The sequence below is a fragment of the Heptranchias perlo genome, chromosome 4 (genome assembly GCF_035084215.1).
Source record: "Heptranchias perlo isolate sHepPer1 chromosome 4, sHepPer1.hap1, whole genome shotgun sequence".
Lineage (NCBI taxonomy): Eukaryota > Metazoa > Chordata > Chondrichthyes > Hexanchiformes > Hexanchidae > Heptranchias > Heptranchias perlo.
The window spans coordinates 116,801,991-116,818,005 of NC_090328.1; the positions used below are offsets into that span (position 1 = coordinate 116,801,991).

Sequence of the window (16,015 nt, forward strand, 5' to 3'; positions counted from 1 at the left end):
TACATGGGTAAGATGGGTATAGAGGGATATGGGCCAAGTGCAGGCAATTGGGACTAGCTTAGTGGTATAAACTGGGCGACATGGACATGTTGGGCCGAAGGGCCTGTTTCCATGTTGTAACTTCTATGATTCTATGATTCTATGACCCACCTTCTGAGAGCGGATTGGTCACCCGCCCCTCGACCTGTCTCCATTAAAACTGCAAGTGGCGGGTTGGAGGCGGGTTTTACATTTTACAATTTTTACCTTCCCCCTGTCCCCAACCCACCTGTCCTTGGGGATTAAAATTACCCGCCTGGTGTCATAGTGGCTCAGTTCTCACTGCTAAATCTTTGGTTCTCGTACGACCCAAAGGCTAATGTGAACTTGGGAGGGGTCAGTAGATCATAACTTGAAAGACAGAATGACTTGCATTTCTGTTGCGCCTTTTACAACCTCAGGATGTCCCAAAGTGCTTTACAACCAATTAAGTACTTTTGAAGTGTGATCACTGTTGTAATTTAGGAAATGCGGGAGCCAATTTGCACACAGCAAGATCCCACAAACAGCAGTGTGATGATGGTCAGATAATCTGTTTTATTGATGTTGGTTGAGGGATAAATATTGGCCAGGACACCAGGGAGAACTCCCCTGCTCTTCTTTGAAATAATGCTGTGGGATCTTTTACGTTCACCTGAGAGGGTAGACGGGGCCTCAGTTTAACGTCTCATCCGAAAGACGGCACCTCCGACAATGAAGCACTCCCTCAGTACTGCCCTAGAGTTGAGGCACAGAAAAAGGTCACTGAGAAGTCAAGATATCAATGTCAGGGGAACACTGTTTCTTCGTCTTTGCCGAGTCAAAATCTGGAAAACTCAACAGGACACCATTGTGAGTGCGCCAACATTGCAAGGACAGCAGCGGTTCAAGTAGAAGGCCCACCAACACCTTCTCAGGGCAACTAGGGATGGGCCATAAATGCCAGCCTTGCAAACCCAGATCCTGTGAACAATTAAAAAAGAAATTCAGTAACTCCCTCTGAAATGCTATTGTTTAATTGACAAGAGGAGGATCACATATTTTGATAACAGTATTTTAGCTGTAAAGTCAAAATTTTGAATTGTTGAGTGTGATGGTTGTGAGGGTTATAAGAGACCTGTGAATTGTCAGAACTTGAAAAGCCATTTGCTTTCATGTTGAATTCACTTCAAAGACGGAGTCTACACAAATCTTTGAAGGTGGCAGGACAAGTTGATAAGGCTGTTTTAAAAAAAAGCATGCAGGATCCTGGGCTTTCTAAACAGAGGCGTAGAGTACAAAAGGAAGGAAGTTATGCTTTATAAATCACTGGTTAGGCCTCAGCTGGAGTTCTGTGTAAAATTCCGGGCACCACACTTTAGGAAGGATGTCAAGGCCTTAGAGAGGGTGCAGAAGAGATTTACTAGAATGGTACCAGGGATGAGGGACTTCAGTTATGTGGAGAGACTGGAGAAGCTGGGGTTGTTCGCCTTAGAGCATTGAAAGTTAAGGGGAGATTTAATAGAGGTGTTCAAAGTAATGAAGGGTTTTGATAGAGTAAATAAGGAGAAACTGTTTCCACTGGCAGGAGGGTCAGTAACCAGAAGACACAAATTTAAGGTAATTGGCAAAAGAACCAGAGGGGAGATGAGAATTTTTTATACATGAGTTGTTATGATCTGGAATGCACTGCCTGAAAGCAGATTCAATAGTAACTTTCAAAAGGGAATATCCCATCGTGGATATGCAAATAAGCCTATCCCCAGGATTTGGTCAGGGTCTCGAGCCTGGGGTTAGGGCAGGGAGAGATTCTGTTCTGCCATATGTATGCTGACAGGGCCCTCAGGAATTTCCCAGCCATATGTGCACCACTAGGCCTCTCTGCTCATTCACCATTCAGTGTCTTTCCATTGAGTGTACACTCACACTCCTTGCTTTTCCTGCTAAAACACATTACCTCTTGTGTCTCTGCATTAAATTGCACCTGTCCATTCTGCTAATCTATCCATTTCCTCTTGAAGTCTTATACTACTTCTTGTAATATTATAACATTCATTGATGAAACCAACTGTATGTCCAGGTGACCGTATAAGGAGGACTGTTAAGAGTGATCTGAACTAGATAAATGTGTGGGTTAGGGAACGGTAGATGGAATTTAAAGTGGGTAAATACTAACATGCATTACCGTATGCAGGAAACCTCAAACATGTTATATTTTTTGGATCTAACATTCTCACCCTGGAATATTTTATTTTGGTTCTCTTATAGTTCTTATGAGTGAGTCCCAACTCTCCAAAGTTTTGAGAGCTTCTTTGCATTGCGATTTAGGCAAGCTTTTGGTAATGCACCCTGATAAACAGCAAATCCTGCTGGTGATTGACTTTAGTACTGGATAATCTTATGCCGTCATAATATTCCACTTTCAGTCTTCGAAAGCAGTAGACCATCACCTGAGACTTTAAAAGTTTAAGATATGAAATTAATTTATTAAATAATAAATGATCTAGTAATCTGATATATTTATTGTGGAACATCTTTTATCTATTTCCTTGAATCGATAAAATCATAAAAAATTGCAACTCCTAAAAATGAATGTAATCTTTTACAACTGACTTTTAAATACACATGCAGGAGAAAAGAAAGAACTTGCATTTCTATAGCACCTTTCACAACCTCAGGACATCCCAAAGTGCTTTACAGCCAATTAAGTACTTTTGAAGTGTAGTCACTGTTGTAATGTAGGAAATGCGGCAACCAATGTACGCACAGCAAGATCCCACAAACAGTATTGTGATAAATGACCAGATAATCTATTTTGTGTGATGTTGGTTGAGGGATAAATAGTGGCCCAGGACACCGGGAAGAACTCCTCTGCTCTTCTTCGAAATAGTGCCATGGGATCTTTTACATCCATCTGAGAGGGCAGATGGGGCCTCGGTTTAATGTCTCATCCAGAGAGAACCTACAGAAACTTGGTGTATCTGGATGATATAAAAGCGCTGCTGCTTAAAGGGGCAAAGACAGCATTGGAGGAGGCAGACAACATGGATAACAAGGATGGCTGTCAGAGAAAAGAAACTAGCATCAAATTCCACTCTCCTCGTTATAACGACGGGGAGCAGGAGGGGTCGGGTTGCCACCTCTGGTTGGACATATTCCTGGAGGCATCATCAAATGACCTTCATCCTCCAACTGCCCCGCCCCCACACTCTCGCCATTGGTCGCCCGACATGCCTATCCTCATGTAACCCTGCCTTCACACGGCCAATTGAAAAATGAATAGGCGCTTCATTACCCAATTGGATGACTGTCAAACCCGCCAAGAATGCTATGTGCCTTTTGCGGAGAGAGGTGGCTATGGCATTGAGTGTCGCCTCCAGGTAATGGGAGATTAACAAGGTGAACCAAGGACTGGGATGTATCTGGAGGACATTTGACTATAAGGCACAACATATTGTAATCTTGTATAACTCTTTGGTATTGATCAAAAGAACCAAAGTATAAAATTGTCATGCCTTAAACAAAGCTGGAAGAGTTTGCCTACCAATTGATATGTGGCAAAGACTCCTATCAAAATTGATTAATGTGGTTTCAACTACTTTCTTCGAAAGAGAACTTTAGTAATGTCTATTAAGATTGAGTTTGAATGTTACAAAGATAAGTATAGATGATCAGATAACACTTACTCAAGTCAGGCTGCAGTCATGGGAATGCCATCTGCGGAATGCAGATGGTCAGGGTTGAATAATCTAGGCTATAATGTTACATCGATATCCTGAGCTTTTGTTTGTTAATCTTAGTGGGTCATGGAGAAGTTTCAACATGTTGTCTTATTTGAAGTTATACCTCTAGTTAGTTACATCATTAATTAGGTTGACGAGATCATGACAAGGTACGTTGTGCCTAGTTTAGGAGAAAGAGGTTAAATAGGCAAGTGGCTTTTCTTATTTCATACTTTATACTTCTTCAAAGTTACCTGGTTTTGCAGTTTTCTGATAAAATATCCCTCATTATTCATCCCATCTGCTTCATTTTGTTTCAGTTAAACTTCAGTTATGCGGAGACACTAGAGAAACTGATTATTGTTCTCCTTAGAGCAGAGAAGGTTAAGGGGGAGATTTAATAAAGGTGTTTGAAATTATGAAGGGTTTTGATAGAGTAAATAAGGAGAAACTGTTTCCACTGGCAGGAGGGTCGGTAACCAGAGGACACAGATTTAAGGTAATTGGCAAAAGAACCAGAGGGGAGATGAGGAGAAATTTTTTTTATGCAGCGAGTTGTTATGATCTGGAATGCGCTGCCTGAAAGGGTGGTGGAAGCAGATTCAAAGTAACTTTCAAAAGGGAATTGGATAAATATTTGGAAAAGGGTAAAAATTTGTAGGGCTATGGGGAAAGAGCAGGGGAGTGGGGCCAATTAGGTAGCTCTTTTCAAACAGCCGGCACAGGCACGATGGGCCGAATGGCCTCCTTCTCTTCTGTATGATTCTATGATTCTGTAATGCCTTGAATCACGGTTGAACAGTGGTGGTATAATCCTTGGATAAATAGATGTTGCTGCTGGTAATAGGGAAGACTGTCAAGTCTTATCTGCACCTTTCTCCATCCTCAGCTATATATTAGCTTAAAACAACAACTTTCATTTTATAAAACACCTTTAATGTAGAAAAAGTCACAAAGAGATCAACAGAGATCTACAGACCCTGAGGTGACAGAACGTTTGGTCAAACTGATGGGTTTTAAGAAAGTTTTTAAAGGTAGAGAGAGAAGTAGATGGGCGGAGGGGTTTAGTGAGAACTATTCCAATGCTCTCCTGGCCGGCCTCCCACCTTACATCCTCCATAAACTTGAGCTCATCCAAAACTCTGCTGCCCGTATCCTAACTCGCAGCGTGCCCCATCACCCCTGTGCTCGCTGACCTACATTGGCTCCCAGTCTGGGAACACCTCGATTTTAAAACTCTCATCCTTGTTTTCAAATCCCTCCATGGTCTCACCCCTCCCTATCTCTGGAACCTCCTCCAGCCCTAAACCCTCCGAGATCTCTGCGCTCCTCCAATTCTGGCCTCTAGCACATTCTCGATTTCCTTCGCCCCACCATTGGCGGCCGTGCCTTCAGCTGCCTGGGCCCTAAGCTCTGGAATTCCCTCCCTAAACCTCTCCACCTCTCTACTTCTCTCCCCTCCTTTAAGACGCTCCTTAAAACCTACCTCTTTGACCAAGCTTTTGGTTACTCCTGATATCTCCTTATGTGGCTCGGTGTCAAATTTTGTCTGATAGTCGCTGCTGTGAAGCACCTTGGGACGTTTCACTATGTTAAAGGCGCTGCATAAATGCAAGTTGTTGTCTATTTTACAGAGTGCCTCCTTTTTAAAATTATTGAACCAAATGTGGGAAAGGAATTGGGTTGGCAATTGTATCTGTTCTACACATGTATGATGGCATATTTGGAAAATGAACCAGCTTGTTGTTCTCCGTGAAAAGGGAGTAAAAAAAATCTGCCGTAGTGGTACAGAAACGCTTCTTACAATTCCAACATTTCTTGTGGGCTCTAGGTAACTAGGTTATTGCCACTGAGCCGGGAACAAGTTACTGTCCAGCTTTAACAAGCTGAAGGAACAAAGCCACCCAGTAACTTTCAAGGGACCTCTCTGTGTCTACTCTTCATCTCCCATTTCATCCTGCGCTTTCCTTAAACTGCTCTTTTTTTGGTGTCCTTTTGCAATATCTCTGCTTCATTGAATAGTCCTCGTCCATGCAAAAAGATCTATTTAATTAACTTTTCCTTTGATTAGATTCAAGTAACAGCTTTAGGTCGAGGTGAAAAGTAATTTTCAACAAGTCATAGCAAAAATAAAATTCCCTCTCACCAGGTGATACATTTTTAAAATGTTTTTTCAGCGCTGAATTCCCCTGATTGTTTATCCCGAAAGCTGCAATTTATAGAAGAGGGTTCATTTTTTGTAACATTTTGGATTGATAAAGATGTCCATTAGGTATGGAGAAAATGGAATGGCACCAGGATTTTCAAGATTGTTTTTGTCATCCTGAAAACTTAATAGAAAGATTCAGAAGTTCAAAAGAACCAGAGGGGAGATGAGGAGAATCTTTTACATAAGAACATAACAAATAGGAGCAGGAGTAGGCCATATGGCCCCTCGAGCCTGCTCCATCATTCAATAAGATCATGGTAGATCTTTGACCTCAACTCCACTTTCCTGCCCCATCCCCATATCCCTTGATTCCCCTAGAGTCAAAAATCTATCCATCTTAGCCTTGAATATACTCAATGACTCAGCGTCTGCAGCCCTCTGGGGTAGAGCATTCCAAAGATTCACAACCCTCTACATGAAGAAATTCCTCCTCATCTCAGTCTTGAATGGCCGACCCTTTATCCTGAGACTATGCCCCCTAGTTCTAGACTCTCTACCCAGGGGAAACAATCTCTCAGCATCTACCCTGTCAAGCCCCCTCATAATCTTATGTGTTTAAAAGAGATCACCTCTCAGTCTTCTAAACTCCAGAGAGTATAGGCCCAGTCTACTCAAACTCTCTTCATAGGACAACCCTTTCATCCCAGGAATTAATCTAGTGAACCTTTGTTGTACCGCCTCTAAGGCAAGTATATCCTTCCTTAGATATGATGTGGAGATCCTCCTTAGATAAGGAGACCAAAACTGTACGCAGTACTCCAGATGAGGTCTCACTAAAGCCTTGTACAACTGTAGTAAGACTTCCTTACTCTTGTACTCCAACCCCCTTGCAATAAAGGGCAACATGCCATTTGCTTTCCGAATTGCCTGCTGTACCTGCATACTAACTTTTTGTGTTTCTTGACACCCAAGTCTTTATGAACACCAACATTTTATAGTTTTTCAACATTTAAAAATTATTCTGTTTTTTTATTCTTCCTACCAAAGTGAATAACCTCACATTTCCCCACATTATACTCCATCTGCCACCTTCGTGCCCATTCACTTAATCTGTCTATATCCCTTTGCAAACTCTTTGTGTCCTTCTCACAGCTTACTTTCCCACCTAGCTTTGTATGGTCAGCAAACTTGGATACATTACACTCAGTCCCTTCATCCAAGTCATTAATATAGATTGTAAATAGCTGAGGCCCAAGCACCGATCCTTGTGGTACCCCACTAGTTACAGCCTGCCAACCTGAGAATGACCCGTTTATCTCTACTCTCTGCTTTCTGTCCATTATCCAAGCCTCTATCCATGCTAATATGTTATCCCCAACCCCATGAGCCCTTACCTTGTGTAACAACCTTTTATGTTCCTTAATATTACCTTATCGAATGCCTTTTGAAAATCCAAATATACTACATCCATTGGTTCCCCTTTATCTGCCCTGCTAGTCAAAAAACTCTAATAAATTTGTCAAAATAAATTTCCCTAGGATGTAGGCCATCAGGTCCAGGGGATTTGTCGGCTTTTAGTCCCATTAGTTTGTCCAGTACTTCTTCTCCAGTGATATTAATTGTTTTAAGTTCCTCACTCTCATTTACCCCTTGGTTCCCCACTATTTTTGGTATTTGTTACGTAGCGAGTTGTTATGATCTGGAATGCACTGTCTGAAAGGGAAGCACATTCAACAGTAACTTTCAAAAGGGAATTGGATAAATACTTGAAAGGTAGAAATTTGCAGGGCTATGGGGAAAGAGTAGGGGAGTGGGACTAATTGGACAGCTCTTTCAAAGAGCAGGCACAGGCACGATGGGCTGAATGGCCTCCTTCTGTGCTGTGAGATTCTATATGTTAATGAGGAGGGAATACGGTAGCGATTGCAAATCAGCAACCTGTTTTACACTGTGCACGATTTCCTATTGCCCGTTTTACACTGTTCACGATTTCCTATTGCCCGTTTTACACTGTTCACGATTTCCTATTGCCCGTTTTACACTGTTCACGATTTCCTATTGCCCGTTTTACACTGTGCACGATTTCCTATTGCCCGTTTTACACTGTTCACGATTTCCTATTGCCCGTTTTACACTGTTCACGATTTCCTATTGCCCGTTTTACACTGTTCACGATTTCCTATTGCCCGTTTTACACTGTGCACGATTTCCTATTGCCCATTTTACACTGTGCACGATTTCCTATTGCCCGTTTTGCGCTGCCGTCCAAAACGGATTTCACCCCCCCATATTTGAAAACTGCCTTGGGCCTTCAATGGTCAAGTTTGGTTAATGCTGTGTGAACCAGGACATCCACATGGCTACTGTCACTGGACATCAGGCAGTAGGTGTAATTGGGTGATGAGATCCTACCACTGCCTCCCTGCCCAGGCCTGAATTTCCTTCCCCTCTGGCTCCATCCATCCCATGCAAATACCAGGAGGAGATGGGACCTGGGTTCCCACCCCATTTCCCTTCCTGTAACCCATAGCGGTAGGTCTAGGGTAGCAGCGGGAATAGTACAAGAAATAACTTGCATTTACATACAGCCTTTCATAACATTCCTCAGTTTAATATCTCATCCGCAAGACGGCCCTCCGACAATGCAGCACTCCCTCGCTACTGCCCTTCCGACAGCGCAGCACTCCTTCAGTAATGCCCCTACGACAGGGCAGCGCTCACCTCAGTACTGTCCCTCCGACAGGGCAGCGCTCCCTCAGTACTGCCCCTACAACAGTGCAGCGCTCCCTCAGTACTGCCCTTCCGACAGCGCAGCACTCCCTCAGTAATGCCCCTCCGACAGTGCAGAATTCCCTCAGTACTGCCCCTCCGACAGTGCAGCACTCCTTCAGTAATGCCCCTCCGACAGTGCAGCGCTCCCTCAGTACTGCCCTTCCGACAGCGCAGCACTCCTTCAGTACTGCCCCTCCGACAGTGCAGCGTTCCCTCAGTACTGCCCCTCCGACAGTGCAGCATTCCCTCAGTACTGCCCCTCCGACAGTGCAGAATTCCCTCAGTACTGCCCCTCCGACAGTGCATCATTCCCTCAGTACTGCCCCTGTGATAGTGCAGCACTCCCTCAGTACTGCCCCTCCGACAGTGCATCATTCCCTCAGTACTGCCCCTCTGATAGTGCAGCACTCCCTCAGTACTGCCCCTCTGATAGTGCAGCATTCCCTCAGTACTGCCCCTCTGATAGTGCAGCACTCCCTCAGTACTGCCCCAGGAGTGTTAGCCTGGATTTTGTGCTCAAGTCTCTGGAGTGGGGCATGAACCTACAATCTTCTGACTCAGAGGCAAGAGTGCTACCCACTGAGCCACTGCTGACACCCTACACACAGCGCATGTTTACGGTGCCAGTGCTTTTCCTTCAAATAACACCAGTATTGGGAGTGGTATCAGATCTGCTGTGCTACTCTAGATATTGCCCTGTAAGAGAGGAAAGGATAGTAAAGAAAAACTTCCCTCCCCTACAGAGTCAAGGTAGGTGTTCTGCCCGCCCCCCCCCCCGACCTCATCGTGTCCCCAGCCCTGTGCCATTAGCTATTCATGGCGGGATCCCAGCCAGCAAGCGGTCCCCTGGAAAATTAAAGCAGCACTGCCGCGGGACCAGGGCCAGATGAAGGTTGAGGACACCTTAAAGGGGGCCTCAGGTCCCCTAAGATTGGACCAAGTTATCCCAGGGAGGCTACGGTCAAGACAAGTGTCCTTCAGCTAGTGAGCAATCGGGGGGAAAGGAGACTGCAAGGAGGCCCGTTCCCTCTATCTGGTACTTTTGGATGAGACTTTAAACCGAGGCCCCATCTGCCCTTTCGGGTAGACATAAAAGATCCCACGGCCAATAATATGACGAAGAGCAGGGGAGTTCTCCTCGGTGTCCTGGCCAATATTTATCCCTCAACCAACACCACTAAAAATTGCTTATCTGGTCATTATCAATTTGCTGTGCACATATTGGCTGCCGCATTTCCTACATTTCAACAGTGACTACACTTCAAAAAGTACTTCATTGGCTGTTCTTTCCTTCCTTCCCTTTCTTTCGTTCTCTCTCTCGCCCTCTCTTTCTTTCTTTCCTTCCATTCCCTTTGCTGAACAAGCATCAGTTGGAGCTTGCTCTAGTTTCAGAAGGAAGATATGTTGCTATTGTTAATCATTAACCTTCTTACTCCCAGTGGAGTTAAAAAAAAACCTCTGCTGTTAGTTGACCTTTAAATATGTGGTCTATTTTCCTTGGCTTGCAAAGTTCATTTAGCTGGGGTCACCAAAGTATCACAGATAACCTGCCAGTTAAAAATAATTTTAAACCTAAACTGATTTGAAGCAGTGTTGCAGTCCTGCTTCTTTTTTTTTGTCAGGGCAACCAGTTCAAACGCAGTTTGGTGAAGCAGACTACACACTGGATGTTCTTGCCCATTGGCTGCTTGTCCCTCCTTTCACCGTACAGTAATAAAAGAAAAACAAGGAACTTGCATTTATATAGCGCCTTTCGTGACCCCAGGATGCCCTAAAGCACTTTTGAAGTGTAGTCACTGTTGTGATGTAGGAAATGCAGCTGCCAATTTGTGCACAGCAAGATCCCACAAACAGCAATGTGATAATGACCAGATAAACTGGGTTTTTTTGTGATGTTGGTTGAGGGATAAATATTGGTCCAGGATGCTGGGGAGAACTCCCCCGCTCTTCTTCAAATAGTGGCTGCAGGATCTTTTACAACCACCTGAGAGGGCAGATGGGACCTCGATTTAACGTCTCATCCAAAAGATGGCACCTCCAACAGTGCAGCACTCCCTCATTACTGCCCTGGGAGTGGTAGCCTGGATTATGTGCTCAAGTCTCTGGAGTGGGGCTTGAATCCATTGGCCTTCTGACTCAGAGGCAAGAGTGCTACCCACTGAGCCACGGTTGATACCCTGGTCGGTTCACTATCAAGTCACTCACCCCAGCTGACTCAAAGGGAATAAACCAACTGAACTCATAGTGTGGAAAGATTTTTTTTTGTTGAAGTACACTCCTAAAAAATGGGGTACAATATACCTTACTTCGAGTTACATCGAAACTACAACACAGAAACAGGCCATTTGGCCCAACTGGTCTATGCCGGCATTTATGCTCAACACGAGCCTCCTCCCACCCGACTTCATCTCACCCTATCAGCGTACCCTTTATGTTCCTTTCTCCCTCATGTGTTTATCGAGCTTCCCCTTAAATGCATCTATGCTATTCGCCTCAACCACTCCATGTGGGAGCGAGTTCCACATTCTCACCACTCTCTGGGTAAAGAAGTTTCTCCTGAATTCCTTATTGGATTTATTAGTGACCATTTTATATTTACGACTCTAGTTTGGACTTCCTCACAGGTGGAAACATCTTCTCTACGCCTACCCTATCAAACACTTTCATTATCTTAAAGACCTCTATCAGGTCACCCCTCAGCCTTCTCTTTTCTCGAGAAAAGAGCTCCCGACTGTTTAGCCTTTCCTGATAGTTATAGTCTCTCAGTTCTGGTATCATCCTTGTAAATCTTTTTTGCACTTTCTCCAGTGCCTCCATATCCTTTTTACAATATGGGAGACCAGAACAATACTCCAAGACTGGTCTAACCAAGGTTCTTTAGAAGTTTAACATAACTTCTCTGCTTTTCAATTCTGTCCCTCTAGCAATGCATTCATTTAAAGAAAAAAAATCAAAAACTTCTGAATCTCCCATGGCATTGCTCACGGATAGTGTAGGATATGGAGTGTGGTTTCTGATGTTTATTGCAGTCCTGTTGTAGCTTAATGTGACAGTGGTTTGTCCATCATTGTAATACGGATAATTTACTGAACCAACAAACCACAATACTATTTACTTACCACTTTTCAAATGTAACTTAAAATGTAAATACTTTTGTTTGATCTTTCCTCCCTAAATCTTCTCCTTCACTGTTGTTTATAGGATAAGTTTAATTTTGCCCGACCTCCCAGAGTTGATTTGCTTAAGATGCAAGTATTTTGTTTAGTTCTTTATTGTTCTCTCTACATCCTCTTCAAAAAAAATTTCTCCCCTCCCGCCCCACTTTGGTTTGGTTACTTCAGTGAATGGATTGCCCCCCCCCCCCCATACATTGGATTTACAGATGTTGCTGGTCTAGTACTGCCCAGGGAAGGGTTTTTCCCTATGTCCTATGTCTGGGCCTGGTCATGTGATTCCGGCCACAATAGCTGAGGTCAAACATCAAATCACCTCATAAACATTCCCTTTCGGCCTGGGAACAAATTCGGCCATTGGGTGGCCAGGGATCTGGTTGCAAAGACTCCCAGCATTGGGACCCGCCCCTCCTAGGCTATTGACTTTGTTTGGGGTGAGCGGAGACTTTGCCCTTTATAAGGCCCCATAAAATCCCCAACATAAGGCCAGGATCTGGTGTGTCCAGGTTCCTGCCTAATTTGCGGCCATTTTGGCACACTCCCTTTGGGTTACATGGGGAGTACATCGAGAGTGCATCAGGGGTACATCGGGAGTGCACCAGAAGAGCCATGGATTCTGAGCCCCACCCCCCCAAGACTTTTAATTATATAACTACAACAACTTGCATTATTTAGTGTCTCCAACATAGAAAACGGCCCAAGGTGTTTCACAGAGGTATGGGGAAAACAAATATCGATGCAAAGAAACTCGGTCAAAGAGATGGTTTTTAAGGAAGGTCTTAAAAGAGGAGAGGTGGAGGGATGTAGGGAGAGAATCCCACAGAGAGGGACCTTTGCAGTGGAATCTATGTCTGTCAAGGGTGGGCAATGGAAGGGGTAGATACACTAGACCCTGGACTAAGAGTAATGCAGATTTCAGGAGGAGGGGTGTAGGGATGGAAGAGGTTACAGAGAGAGGGAGCAACAAGGCCCTGGAGGGATTTAAAGGCAAGGATTTTAAATTTGAAGTGTTGTGTATCATGCTAACTCTACTGGTCTAATGATTCAAACTGTCAAGGTGTTGGCATCTTGCAACCAACAACATGTGTAATTGCTAAGGTGATGAATTGCCCAAATCTGTACACGAGACTGAGGATTAATCTGCAATTGTGATTTAATATGTATTTTGTTCTCATTATTATCTATTTCCCCCCCACCCCCACTAACACTGGTTATTTATGACTTGGTGCTACTTTTGAGGCAGTTACATATTAGATTCTGGCTAAGATGAGAAAGTAGATGCTTCCACAAATACTGGAATATTGTCGTGTGTGTGTATGTGTATCTGTGTGCACGTCTGTGTGTGTGTCTGTCTGTGTGTGTGTGTGTCCGTGTATAGGCATGTGTGGTGTGTACGTGCATGTGGTGTGGTGCGTGCGTATGTGTGCTGTGTGAGTATGTGTGCTGTGTACATGCATGTGGTGCATGCGTGTGTTTTGTGTGTGTGAGTGTGCTGTGTATGTGCGTGTGTGTAGCATGTGTGTGTGTGGTGCGTGTGTGTATGTGTGTGTGGTGCATGTGTGTGGCATGTGTCTGGTGTGTGTGTGTGGTGCATGTGTGCGTTAACAGCAGAGATTGTGACCTCTATGTAACGCTGGCAGGAACCTGTGTTCTTGGAAGAGTGTTCCTGTGTGTGATGGTTAGGGGCTGCCATTCCTACTGTTAATTCTGGGAGCAGCACTGAGAGGAGAGAGGGATCCCAGTCCGTTTGAACAGCAGCTAAACTCAGGCTGGAGCCAGACTTGGGGCCCAGTTTCTGCTGATGTTTGTCAGCAAACTCTGATTTGCTGACTGGGCCCCAAAATACTGACTGTCAGTGTGAAATTCTGATGGTTGGCATTTCTGATTAGAGGGTATATGTGCATTACCCAGTTGTTCATACATCTGCTCTTTAGAGTATCCAATGGGTAGAGAGGAAACTCAATAGTAAAACTATGGACTGCCTATTTAATCAAGAAATAGACAGAAATATTCATCAGTTGCTTATTGAGATTTCTATTCACACCATACATTTTTGGCGATATATTTATCAATTTTGATTTGAATGTTAACGGGGATTTCAGTAGTTCCCAGAGTGGGTTTTTCCCCCCTGTCCTACTGGAAGTTTCCTGAACTGGAATTTTGATTAAAAGTTGTTCAAGGCGGTGGCATTTTAAAAAAAAATTAGTTTGTGATTTCCAGCCCTGTCATTTCACACATATCGAATCTTGGTGCTGGAGTTCACTAACTGCCTTTTTCACACTCCGTTTTTTGCAGTTTGTCAGAGTTGCTCAGAGTTTGAACTATGGCGTACCCTGTCATGTGCTCTCACCAGTGCATAGAATTACATCGAATTTTACAGCACAGAAACAGGCCATTCGGCCCAACTGGTCTTCTGCTGGTGTTTATTCTCCACACGAGCCTCCTCCCACCCTACTTCATCTCACCCTATCAGCATATCCTTCTATTCCTTTCTCCCCCATGTGTTTATCGAGCTTCCCCTTAAATGCATCTATGTTATTCGCCTCAACTACTCCTTGTGGTAGCGAGTTTCACATTCTCACCACTCTCTGGGTAAAGACGTTTCTCCTGAATTCCCTATTGGATTTATTAGTGACTATCTTATATTTATGGCCTTTTGTTTTGTGGAGTGGAAACATCTTCTCTATGTCTACCCTATCGAACCCCGTCATAATTTTAAAGACCTCTATCAGGTCACCCTTCAGCCTTCTCTTTTCTAGAGAAAAGAGCCCCAGCTTGTTCAGTCTTTTTTAACAATCTTTTTCAAGCAACTGTCTGATTTCCCTTTGTAGAGGAATATGTTGATTTCCGTGTCATTTCGTGCTGAACTGATGGAGAAACACATCTTTATTCATTCCTTTCTTCCCTTGCTGTAGGTGAACCTCTTCATCCTGCTGTCTGTTGTCTGCGTTCTACTCAACCTGGCTGGATTCGTCCTGTCGTGCCAGAGTGCCCAGTTTGTCTCGGGCATCGTGGGCTGTAAGCTGGTGAGTGTGGTGGGATGTCTCTTATTGATTAGTGCGGTGAGGGTAAGGGATTGAGGTAGTGGGGTTAGATATTGGCAATGATTTGAAATGTTAACTGCACCTCCAAAGAACTAGAAGCCAGATTGAATAAGGAGAGGCCTTTACAAAGAATTACAAAGCACGTACAGCACAGAAACAGGCCATTCGGCCCAACAGGTCCATGCTGGTGTTTATGCTTCACATGAGCCTCCTCCCTCCCCTCTTCATCTAACCACATCATTAAAGTCTGTGATGGTGTATGGAATTATTGTTATGGGCCATAACCCACCCAGTCTCAGCACTGTGCTTTGTAATTATAATGTGCTGTGCTACAGTTAAGACACTTTTTACAGAAAATATTTGGAGCAAATAGTGATTCTGCTACCTCTCCGTGAGTATCGTTTTCAATGTGGGTGGGCTGGAGCAGCTTACCTAAACCATCAAAGACACTTAGGCACAGTGTGTAGAGTGACAGACGCAACATGCTCACTGCCACATCTATCGTTTTGCATCTTCTGCCTAGGATGAAGGAGAATTTCCACAATTTAAAGTTAAATATCTATTGTTATATATTTAGAAATTCCGGCTTAGAAACGGGATCTCGTTGCACCTGTTCATACAGGTGTAAAACAGGCTCAATGAAGGCCAATTTCAGGGACCAACGACCTGTGCCCTAAGGACGCCTGATAGACGTCCAACCCGATATTGTCTCAGGCCATTTTTTAGGCATCCAACTAAAACAGGTTTAAGGCTCCTGGCATACGCTAATGGGAGGCCTGCTCCACTCAGGCTGTGCAGACGTGGATGCGGCCTAGCAAGCAGCTGCCACCAAATATGTACGATTTTTAAAAAAACACACACAATTAATTTTGATGCGGAACCAGGAGAAGCAGGCGAGTCGCCCCCTTCTCCCCGCCCCCCCCGGATCCAAGGCACTCCTGAAGCCTCCCCCACCCCCAATCTCGCTGTCCTTCCCCTCCCCAACTCTCAGCACTTACCTGAGGGCCCCTGTCGTTCCTGCAGGCGGGTGAATTGCCTGTGGAGGCCGGCAATCTGCCCAGATTATTTAGACCAGGCCCAAGGCCCAATTTCAGGCCTCCCAGTTCGGGCACGCATTGCGGCCGCCTTTGCGCCTGAACCCGATAGATTTCTGTCCCC

General features: G+C 44.4%; 1 protein-coding gene across 3 annotated transcripts in view; it reads left to right on the forward strand.

Annotated features, from left to right (window-relative positions):
* The window catches only part of fam189a2 (family with sequence similarity 189 member A2), an 87,647-nt gene that overhangs the window by 25,688 nt on the left and 45,944 nt on the right, over nucleotides 1-16,015 (forward strand). For all 3 annotated transcript variants that reach the window (XM_067983520.1, XM_067983519.1, XM_067983521.1), the window contains one exon: nucleotides 14,729-14,839. In XM_067983520.1, coding sequence (XP_067839621.1) covers nucleotides 14,729-14,839 — 111 coding nt within the window. The remainder of the gene's footprint in view (nucleotides 1-14,728; nucleotides 14,840-16,015) is intronic.